Genomic DNA, 12,364 nt, shown 5'->3' on the forward strand with positions numbered 1-12,364 from the left:
CTTTCATGTAATTATTGTTAAATTATTATTTTTACTTCGATTATCATTTAAAATGTTATGATTAGTAACTTTTTCCGATATCAATAACGTCAGATGATGATCACTACATTTGGAAAATTTAAATTTTGATATTTTTAATCCAATGTGATTCGAACTTTACCCTCGTTGATCCATTACGTCGCCATTACGTCCATTACGTTAATCCATCCATCGCATACACGTCTTGGATTTGTTTTGAAAAAACATTTGAAAGATTTGAAAATAACATAAAAAGACATAATCTGTTTTGCTTGAATAAGAGCATACTCATATACTGTTATTCACATTGTTTATAAGTTTTACTAATCATGCTGGTCAACATTTTAAATATAAGACACTGAAACTTTTGTACGATTTGTTGTTAATCAAATGTTCAATGTTCTACTAAAATGATGGCTACAACCTATAGAAGCTTTTAATCAGTCAATTGTTAAACTTCTTATGTGTTGTAGAACAAAAGCTACTATATTTGCATTTTCGGAGGTTTATTCAGCTCTTATTCAAAACACAAACTGCAAGCGGAATAACAGCTATTTTATAAGCGGAAATTAATTTTATTCAATTAATGATTCAACTGAAAATTTGTTCAGCAATGGTTGCTGCTATGCAGCTTGTATTAAGCACGTAAGTATCTTAAAAGCTACCAATTGTTCCTTGGGTCACTATGTATGTTCCAGAACCTTTTCGAAAACTACTTTCGGAAATGCCAACTTATCCCAGAATAAAAACAGGGTTGGTCGTAAATTCAGAAATGCCAAAGAGGAATGCTCCATTAGTTTTTTAACGGTTAGAGATGTTTCTTGTAACAATTCTTACAGTTAGTTTCAAAGGATTTTCACTATAAATATTCTAAATCGTTCTTTCTTGTGTTTTTTGTTTATGTTGAATCATGGGTAGGACAATCCTTTGACTTTCCTACCCAGGTGTTTTTGTGGGTACACAGAAAACAATATTTAATTTTCAATGTAATGTTAACTGTCTACTGTAAAAATAAATCTAATGCGTATGTTGTTTTAGCATCATGAAAACTTAAATGAATAAACATTCATTTTTCAACTAAAATGGTTGAATATTATATGATCGTTTAAACTTAAAGTGAATTTGATTGAAGAATAATGGACTGGTCGTTGAAATTTAGGTTTATTTTGATGCTCCAAATGTGTGCATGAAAATAAACTTAAATTTACAACATTTTTTAGCTGTGTAGTACATATCCTACCTGTCCTATCCACTTCCCGCGCCACTGGTTTTCAAGATATGCGCTTATTCAAGCAGTCACATGACAATGGCTTCTCCATTTGGCAATTGAAGGCCGTATTAGTTTTACATTACCAACTGACGAAAAGGTGAACGACAAACCACCAACGCTTAATCGTGATATAGTAGCATCTTTTGAATTACGGGCTCATTATCACATATAAGTGGGGAACAAAAGCCTGGAATGCAGAAGTGCAAAACATGAAGCATCCAAACCACAGCAGACTCTGTAATTATATGAAAACTCGATCTTTCCTGAACACTAACTGCTATAAAAGGACCGCATCATCCCTCAGACGACCCTTGAACTAAACCTTTCCCAGGTTTTGCCTGAAGTGTCGTCGAAATGAAAAATCGTGTCGTTTTGTATCTCACCGCTTTAGAGCATAGCCTCCATGTTATTTAGTGCACATTTTGAAAATCACAGACGCTCAAGCGTAAATACTTAGCCGGCCGTTTAGCCTGAAGCATACAAAGACGATGATGAAGAACGGTGATCTTGATACTTTTCCCTGATTAGTCGAATTCTTCCAAAAATTATATCAATAATTGCACCAAAACTGCAAAAACTTTTTTAAAATACAAATAGGTTGTTCCTCTGATTTCCATTAAGCATATTTTAAAATTTCATTATGACAGTGTCGCATGTGTTTTCCAATAAACTTTTAGAAAATTTCAATTTTTAATGGAACTTCAACAACATCAAAATTTCTGATGAAACTTTTGGATAATAAAACTCTGTAATCATTGACCGAATTGTAAATTTCCGTGAGGATCGCTGAATATTATAATACGCAAAGTTTGAAGTATCTACTAAAATTGAACAGTTCAGTTCTCTGGGTGAAACCACTGGTGTTTTTTACTTGATTCTTTGGATTTTCAATCTAAGCCATGGTGTTTTTGTGACGGTGTTCACATTCATGCTGTTGAAGAATATGGTTTCCATAAAATGCCCGCGTCTTCTCCCTCACAAAATATAACATTGCTGCCCGAAACATGTTCAAATTGGATGTATATGGTACTTTTCCATGACCATGCAAACCACACAGATTGATTTTGTAACTTCTCAGATCAACTCACACCCTTTTTTAATTTTAGACATACATTTTAGGGGCCCTGATAGCCGTAGCGGTAAACGCGCAGCTATTCAGTATGACCATGCTGAGGGTCGTGGGTTCGAATCCCGCTGGTCGAGGATCTTTTCGTAAAGGAAATTTTCTCGATTCCCAGGGCATAGAGTATCTTCGTACCTGCCACACGATATACATATGCAAAAATGGTCAATCGGCAAAGAGAGCTCTCAGTTAATAACTGTGGAAGTGCTCATAAGAACACTAATCTGAGAAGCAGGCTTTGTCCCAGTTGGGATGTAACGCCAGAAAGAAGAAGAACATACATTTTAGCCTTTCAAATTATAATTCAGTCAGCCCTGTCCAACATTCGTCCCGTTTGCTCCCCTTTTGCTGAGAATAAGCAGATCAACGAAGAGCGGCGTAGAGTTTAAATTTGCTCTATGTCTTAGGTTCAACTTGATAATTATCTCAATGGATCTGTCTACAAGCGCAAATAGTTCCACGTACCTGAAATGGATTAAAATCAATTAAATTAGCTAAGAATGGACGATAAATCATCAACAATTGAGTTCCCAATTGAAAAATTGTTAAATGCAAAACAAATAGTGAAAATTTTTGACAGACCATTCAACAATTTTAGATTAGCGCTTACTTAGTTTATACCATAAAATCAGTTGGCAAGAAACGTCAAATTGAATCACCCCCTTCAGTTTTATAGCTAGCGTAAAAAGTTGGATAAGCAGGTGAAATCAATTCACCCGCTAGTTCATGAGACTATGCTGAAAGAAATTTATTTGAAAATATACAAAAAATCGTCTTGAACTTCCATATAAGAATTTCTAGACGAAAGCTTGGAGCAACAATGAAAAATTCCTAAAATTTATCAAAAAACATTTTTAAGAAGTTCATATAAAATTGTTTATATGGAAATTGTATCCACGAGCTCTTTAGTTAGACCAAAGACAAATTAAAGACCTCCATGTCCCTTGCAGTTCCCCAAAATTTTATGGCTCATAAGGTAATCTAGAATGCCGTGAAAAGAGTACTGCGATCTGTCAAACTTGGGTACTTTTAGCACTACCGAGGGACCGAATGCAGTACTAGAAGTGGTACCCAATCTGAGCCCGAATGGGACGGACCTGGTTAGACGGCATCCACAAATTAACCCACTAACACTCAACTCCGGATTTTGACTTTGAAAATTTCATTTTGGATTTTTTTTTTGATTTTTCGATGCTTGGAAATAAAAATGATTTTATTTTTTGTTTAAACCTTGGACCATAACATGCATATCTGGACAGTTGTTTATGAATTTTGAAGTTTTGTATTTATTATTTTTTTTAAATAATTTATTTTAAAACATACTGGGACTCATTTTATGTTCGAAACAAAAATATGTACATTTTTTTAATTTTCTACAACCAACCTGCCACAGAATAAGACCACGGTGGTATCAAAATATCATCAAACCTGTTTTTTCCATAAGTTACACGGAAAATAAAATATGTTCCAGAAAAAAATATACATTCATATTTTCAAAAGAACTGTTAGATCTCAATTTTATTAGTGTCCATCGATAACCAGAAGAGACTTCAAGAAACAATGTAAAAGGATTTTACAAACATCAAAACCAAGAAAATTATAAAAATCAAAAACCAAAATTCATAAATTTGCGAATGAAAATAAATCATTATCCAAACGTATCTTAAGAAAAACATTCGAACGAATATCCACAAAAATCTTAAGAGAGTCCTTAATGAGATCAACGCTATTGCAATTGCCACCCACTTTCCTCCCACCACAATTTCTTAGCGGTTTTCAATGAAATAAAGCTGATTTTTCGTTGATTGTTGAGACACATTATGGACTCTATGCCTGCCGAATTTCACCTAAAACTAATGGACGACAGCAATGGGAGTGAAGTTGGTGGCAGCGTCTAGTAGAAGACCTGACTGTATAGCTATTCCTTGTAGGATGTTACCTTTCATTTGCCTCCCATCGCAGTATCTTAGCTATTTTCCATTCAAATGGTTATTTTTTGCTTCCCATTCTTAAACGGGTTTTGATATTTATTTCCTCAAAATTTGAAGTGATTTGGAAGAGATTTGGTTGTGCACACGCCATTTGGAGTTTATATGAAAATTACTATGGAAAAGGGAAGCGTTTTGTGCTCAGTCCTCTAATTGCTCGTCATAATAATCTATGTAAAAGTGATCAAACTCTTTTCATGTGAAATCTTGCCAGCTACAACTTTTCATTTTGATGGGACGTAAGGACAATTTGTTATTACTGATAACAAAGTTTTATCATGCTTAGATGACCATTCAATTACTAACACTGCCTTTTTGCCGTAGAACATAGTAGCCTGAATTACTTTGATCTATTCTTCCCTTCAGGAGCAGCACTGTTGCCTGCCGAACCGTTGGTAAAGCATTCTACATGCAAACCCACCTCATGAGGATAAATAAGAATTTATCCTGATGTCCAATCAAAATGTGGTCTAAGAACAAAGTTGTAGCTAAAAGGACTTCACGTAAGAAGAGTTTGTTCACTCTTCCATAAATTATTACGATATTCTTGAGTAATAAACTCGGAATGCTAATGGTGTTAGTACATTTTAAGAGCACAAATACTGATTAAGATGTATAAATAAGGTAAGTATGGTCTGGAGTCTAGTGGAAGTCAATTGGTTTAAAATGCAGCTTTTATGACACCTATTATATCAATTTTTATTGTAATGGTAACAAATAAGTGGTGTTGATCAGCTAAACACAGTTTAAATAAGGTGTTTTGTCATAATGTTGGCTCTATGTTCTATATCTAAATAGCTTGAAAAACGGCTAAAAGCCGAACATTATCATTTAGCGACGTTAAATGTTGCATCTAACTGTTCTAGCATTCACGTAACCGTCATTAACCATTAATATATCCATAAAGTGGATAGATCGCTGTACAGTGAACCAGTCAATTGTGAGACAACAACACTCCTTTGCACGCCTTGACGACGCTCATCAGCCGATGCAATAACTGAGGGAACGTAGATCCACGAAGAAATAGAAATTTACTTACGATTGTGGTACGCATCCAATGGCGAATCCCACCAAGCCCCTGAGCAGCAACAACCATCCAAAGCTTGGCGCCACTGAGCTCAACAGTCCGTACAGGATAAGTAACACACCACACAGTGTCAGTGCCTGAAAGAAGGTATGTTAATTATCATGCCCTAATCACTCGCCACGTTTTCCCGCAAATCAATCTTACCGGCTTCCTTCCGTACCGATCGCTCAAATGCCCCCAAAACGTCGAGCTCAGCATCATCCCCAGAAACACCACCGTCGTCACTAGCGCCTGCTGGTACCTCGTAATGCCCCAGTCACAGTGCAACGCCGGTCCCAAAACACTCAAAATCGTCATCTCCATCGAATCGGCCATCCAGCACAGACCCACACACAGCGACAACTTCACCTGGAACCACCCGAACCCGAGCGCATTGACGGCCTGCGTTACCGTAAACGTATCATCCGGCACGACGCTAACCGAAGCCAACTCGAACTCCGGCGGAGCTCCTCCGTTTCCGTTGATGGGACTCGTCGCATCGGTACTGCTTCCGGTGCTTCCGATAGACGACGCTCCCGTGGCTCCGTTCCGAGTGACCCCCGTCCCATACCCTGGCACGTTGGAACCATCCATCTCCTCGTAGCCCCGAGAGGCCCCCGCACGCCGCGGCTTCATCATTTGCCGCCCGTTGCTTCCACTCTCACACTTTCTTCTTGTACCGTGGTGAATCAAAATCCGGACGGTACCGATATCCGGACACACTGAATATATGATTGAATTAGAGTTAAAATTAGGGTTTAAAATGTTTGGTATTTATAAGCATTTTTTATTGTTAACATTGCTAATTATTCTACATTTATTTTTAATCTAGTAGCCACTGACAAATAATTAATAAAAATAAAAACAAATAATTTGTTCGTGTTGGACGTCATTTCGTCGTGATTCAACTCCAATCAAAGTTCAACGGTCAATGAACGCGTGAACAATGTTTGGTTAAAATAATAGTTTGTGGAATATATTTTTATCGAAAGTTTTACCCATTAGTGCTTGAAAAGAGATGTTTTGAACGTATTGAGACTCCACTGCAGTTAAATATGTTGGAAACATATATTTATCCGTGTTTGAAGAGACTGTCCGGCATTATGAGCCAGTGTTTCAAGATCCGGACATCATTTAAAAGACCCACGTATAACCAGTGTAAGTGAATTTTAAAGAAGAAAAAATAAAAGGAATTTGAAAAACAACTATGAGAAGCTTAGTGAGTTAACAGAAATCAATTGAGTGTTAAATAAACAGTTTATATCTTCCATAATAACTGTTCGAGCCGTATCGACTGCAGTTCAAGCCATGTCCCCTTCAGCTCAGGTAATCAAGCCACTAAAAACACAAATGTACTATTATTTTTGACAATGTTGTTAAGACGCGGACAAGTTCTATAAAGATTGATAATTAATTATGTGGTGAAATGGGTTTCATTCGAATTAAACGAATATTACATGCCAAAATACAGTTGTCCGGATTTCGATCCAAAAGTGTCCGGATTTAAAGACATAGTTTGCATCAGGTGTCCGGATTTATAGACAAGACATGCTTTAATATTTTAATGATTTTTATGCTAAAATCATTATTCTTACCACAAATTTTATATGTTTCGTAATGATCTGGCTTGAAACAATCTTTAAAGCAATATTACATTAGGAATTTTCTAAAATAACGCACTCTTTTTACAATTTGAACATTTGTTTCGACTTAAGTGTCCGGGTATTGATGCACCACGGTATCACTTTATCTTTCCGTTGCGACTTCAATACTGCACTGCACTGTGCACTGCTAATTGCTCTGTGAAAGAAAGACGAAAGAAAAACGGGGTTACTGTCTTGAACCACTGTTGAGCTTCTTTTGTTCGGTCGTCGGTGAGAGAGAGAGAAAGGTCACTCGGATTTCATCGATTTGTTGCTCGGAAAAGATTTTCCAAATTAATAATCGTGCGTTTTGTTCGGTTTTCGGTAATCATCGGCCGATGGTGGTCCGATGATTCGGAACCATTTATCGCCCTAGTTAATCGGAACTGGATTAGAGTGGACTTGCGCGAAACAGTACTTACAAGTAATAACGAAGATAATTAGGTATTGTACTGGGCCAGGAGGGAATGCAATTAACAATGCTACTTTTTAATCTATTCGTTTCATTTTTTCACGCAGCGAATTTGTTTCGCTTGCCATTTTTGCCTTTTGCTAAGGTTCATGTGAAATTTATTGTACATTTCATTGGGTCGATGTACCGATCAGCCGATCAGCTAAGAACAAATATCATAATAAAATCGGATAATCCCAGCAGTCATATATTTTTAGCTTAGGAAAAATATATTAAGTTTGTTAAAAATATATTAAAACTACAAAAAATCATACTATTGTATTCAATATCGTATGAGGCACTATAGGCACATGTGCCACATAGCACTATTTCAAATTTCTGTTCCTATAGTCGCAGTAGATTTACGGAACAGACGAAAATGAAATCAAAATCACAGTTTTACAATACTTTAACATTTTTCTTCTGAAGAATAGATCAATAGCTTTCAATTGATGTAAAAATCATAATTCTTCCCTTATTTAGTTTGATAAATAAACAGCTTTTCTTAGTAGTGCTATTAAAAGTGTAAAAATGGTACTATACGTGCAAAAAAGCCTAAATTTTAATCAAAACTATTTATGTTGATCATTTTTGAACAAAATCAAGATTTGAATCAATGGGTAATAGATAAATAGCTCATGACCTGCATGGCAAAACAATATATATCAAAGATTTATGGTAAAACAGTCTTGAGAAACCGCTAGTGGGAATATATCAGAGTGTCTGTGTGTCGCACCCTATCTGTATGGAAAATGATTTGTCATTTTCGACAGAGAAGATTTTTTCAACTGCAAAATGTTGTGTGAAAATTTCTAATATCAAGGTTTGAGAGATACAAATTGTTTAGAAGACACTTATCGATTTTACCAATAATTTACTGTGATAAAAATAAATTATATTACCTTATCTGGTTTTGTAGACCGCCGAATTTTATTTGGGTCAATAATTTTGCATGTTTTGAATTTTTTGGAAAAAAAAATTTGCATTAGAAAGTGGATTATGAATGTTGTGGTTAGAGAAATGAGATTGAAGCTTATTGAGCATGAATCTGCGCTGAATTGAGACTTTCCTTAGCTGTTAAAGTCCGAAGCTGATTGCCTGATGGTCCAGGACTTTTGGTTATAGAAATTCCATTTTAGCGGCAATCGTGTAAAGCCATTCGTAGTGGATGTTTCAATGATATATCATTGAAACATTTTGATTCATATTACGGACACTTAAGGAGTGCATGTGTATATTTGAACTGAATTTTCTCAATTTACAAAAATTACGTTCTCACAGGTTTTGCAGCAAAAGTTGCCTAATGTATGGCCTTCCAAATGCCATTTAAATAAAAATTTTATAGAACCAACTCCATGAGTTATGGGCATCTGAAGATTTCATAGTTTTTCACTTAAATTTGCTTATAACTTCAAAATCACAAGAAATACAAAGTTTTAATGTTCAGCAAAAATGTGTATCATTACTTCCTCTGCAACTCTTTTGAAGACCACAATCACGTAAAACTGAAAATAAAAAAGTTAGTTTTGAGTCCATCTTAGGTTAAAACTTACAAAATCAATTTACTTAACTCAAATGAAAAGTTAGATCAAAAGTGTCTTCGACAAAGTTGTTCAAAATAACATTTTCTAAAAGTTTGCAAAAGAGCGCAGCAACAAATTTTATCAAACAAAAAAGTTTGAGTCAACATTATAACTTAAATATGAGCCACCCTGATCAACTTGTTTTCTTATGAGATGCAAAACTCAATTACGAATAACTTCTCTGAAGACATCGAACGCCTAAAATTGACGAGAACAGAGAAAACATTTTTTTCCGGCTAAATTGTCGATTAGGTCTATTATGCAGTGAAGTATAGCTCATCAGAAAGCATATAAATTAAATCATTCTGTATTATTCCTCCGCGTTATCAAGCCTCCAAAACAAGACGCTTTCGAATGGTGAGTAAAGATTTTGATTCCACAACATGAATAATTTTAAATCAATATAAATGTGTGGACTTTTCGTTATTCTTATTCCGGACACTCCCTTACCACTCTAAACCACTAAAGAGACGTCAAATGCAGTTGAGCATTATAAATTAGCATATATATATATATATATATATATATATATATATATATATATATATATATATATATATATATATATATATATATATATATATATATATATATATATATATATATATATATATATATATATATATTTATATATATATATATATATATATATATATATATATATATATATATATATATATATATATATATATATATATATATATATATATATATATATATATATATATATATATATATATATATATATATATATATATATATATATATATATATATATATATATATATATATATATATGCTAATTTATAATGCTCAACTGCATTTGACGTCTCTTTAGTGGTTTAGAGTGGTAAGGGAGTGTCCGGAATAAGAATAACGAAAAGTCCACACATTTATATTGATTTAAAATTATTCATGTTGTGGAATCAAAATCTTTACTCACCATTCGAAAGCGTCTTGTTTTGGAGTTGTTATATATATATATATATATATATATATATATATATATATATATATATATATATATATATATATATATATATATATTTATATATATATATATATATAAAGTTTTTTGAAACGAGCCTCGAAGGTGAGAACTTTTAAACGGCAAAAATTTAAACATTGAATCAAAACGGTGCATCCATTTGAACAAAAGTGGTCCTCAGTTATTCCACCAGAGATATTTTCTTCAATAAAGCTAAGTGCAAATCGATGAAGAATTAGCTTGACCATGTTTTTGCTCATCATCCAGAACAGTGGATTACAACAAAATTGAATGACAATTATATAAAAAAATATTACAAATAACAAATTTTGTACTATTTATTTCAGAAAAAAAATGTCTTCATTATCCAACTGAATTTAACTTTCACACAAAACGTTGCTATTGCAAAAGGTACACAAAAATCATAATTCACCCGAAATATGCATTTTTATCTAGGGGTAATACTAAATAATATGTATTTTGTATTTCTAGTGCAAGTTCATATAATAATTAAAATGTGGGTTTAGGCTTTAGGCTTTAGTTTTTAGCCTATGTCTTTATGAATCGATAGTAAAAATCAAAGAAAATCTTTTTTTAAATTTATTACTCCAAAAATCACTTAAGTAAGAATTCTTGCAGGAAATATTCATGAAATTTTGGGATAAATATCTTAAAATGTTCCGGTGAAGATATCTCTGAAAGAAATTATGGAACATCTGAAAAAAAAAATCATTCAAGAGCATCTTGAAAAAGTGAGAAATTTATGGAGGAATTAATCTGAAGAAAATGCTTGAAAATTATTATATTTTTCAATACTACTAACAGTAATACCTTGGAGACTACCTAAATTTTAACATGAGATATGTTAAGATTTTAAAAAATAAATGGACGAAAAACCGAATTGAGTAAATTAGTATCCTTTGACAGATACGCGTATTTTAGGCTCACTGTAAGTTTTCAATTCACTTCAGGCATTTGAAAGGTCATAAAAACTTCGAAGAATATGAGAGATGTTTAAAGATGATTTAAGATATGGATTCACTCTTAGCTAAATGTTAGCAACTGACAATTATCTGGCTAAAATTCAAAAGAACTTGACTGCCCATAAACGCATGTCAGTCCCATGTTTGCTGGATTTCCTAATCACATGGGACAATTATGCGTTTATGGGCAGTTGATTGGTTTTTCCTTCCTAGGCTCATAAAATCGGGTAAAGTTGAAGAAAAATGTAATATATAACTAATACTTGTTATACTAGATGTTAAAAAAATACTAGATATTTTTTTTTACTTGTTAAGTGTTTTGGTATTTTATTTATTCTCTTTCCCTTAGAATATTTTTCTATTATACCAAATAAAGCTTCAATTTGGAGAAAAAATATTGTTTTTCAATTCAATATAGTGGTTCCCATCAAATGTTACGTTCATTTTGGGAATCCCGGGTTCCAGGGACATCAAAAACTTATAACCCGGGAAACGGGAAATTTCAACATATGTCGAATCCCGAGGTGTCCTGTGTCGGACACCATTATCATAAATAATGTTCCAAACCTGCCCGTTGCTTAGCTTAAACAATGACTTTTCTTATTTCATCAAATTGGAATAATGACATTGAAGTTTTTTCAGTGGATTTCCAAATAACATTTTTTCTCAAATTTCGTTGAAGGATACTTCCTAGATTTTCCACCAATTCATAAAAAAATCTCCTTCTATTATTTCTCTACGTATTTTGTCTAGAATAATTTTTCTTTTAATTTATGCACGAATTTCTTTTGAGATTCTTACATAAATACATCCAAGAATGCATATGCATTTATGCAAGAATTAGAAAAGATTCCTTTTGCTTAAAAATGCTCTGTCTTTGTCGGTGCTTGGTCATTAGGCCAAAGTATTTTAGGCTGAAAAACGTTAGGTCGAATGGATCATTAGGCCGAAAGGGTCATTTGGTCGAATGAATACAAATGAGTGAATAATAGTATAATGCCACATTTTGCGAAGACTTTTAAATTATCCCCACCAGTGAATTACAACAAAATTCTATTACAAATACAGTAATGACCCGATTTTGTCAGCCCCTTTTTGCGGAGAGGTTTTTGCTCTCACGGTTTGAATTTCAAATTTTCTCCAAATCTTGTTCAACCCAGTCAAAGCTATTATAAATATGCATAAAATAGTGAAGAATGAATTATGATAACTTGTTTTATTTTTGAAGGAGAGCTGAAAAACGTTTTGAAA

The 12,364-nt window shown here is 33.5% G+C and overlaps 1 protein-coding gene across 3 annotated transcripts in view; it reads right to left on the minus strand.

The window, feature by feature from the left end:
* Positions 1-12,364, minus strand: part of LOC5578057 (synaptic vesicle 2-related protein) — a 45,616-nt gene that overhangs the window by 14,935 nt on the left and 18,317 nt on the right. Inside the window, exons 2-4 of one of the 3 annotated variants that reach the window (XM_021840272.1) lie at positions 7,207-7,265; positions 5,631-6,144; positions 5,439-5,563 (exon numbers count right to left, since the gene is read on the minus strand). In XM_021840272.1, the coding sequence (XP_021695964.1) occupies positions 5,439-5,563; positions 5,631-6,104 (599 nt within the window). In that variant the 5' untranslated portion in view covers positions 6,105-6,144; positions 7,207-7,265. Of the gene's footprint in view, positions 1-5,438; positions 5,564-5,630; positions 6,188-7,145; positions 7,266-12,364 lie in introns of all 3 variants that reach the window. The other 2 variants (XM_021840271.1, XM_021840275.1) reach the window with 2 other exon arrangements.

Source organism: Aedes aegypti, chromosome 2 (genome assembly GCF_002204515.2).
Source record: "Aedes aegypti strain LVP_AGWG chromosome 2, AaegL5.0 Primary Assembly, whole genome shotgun sequence".
Classification (NCBI taxonomy): Eukaryota; Metazoa; Arthropoda; class Insecta; order Diptera; family Culicidae; genus Aedes; species Aedes aegypti.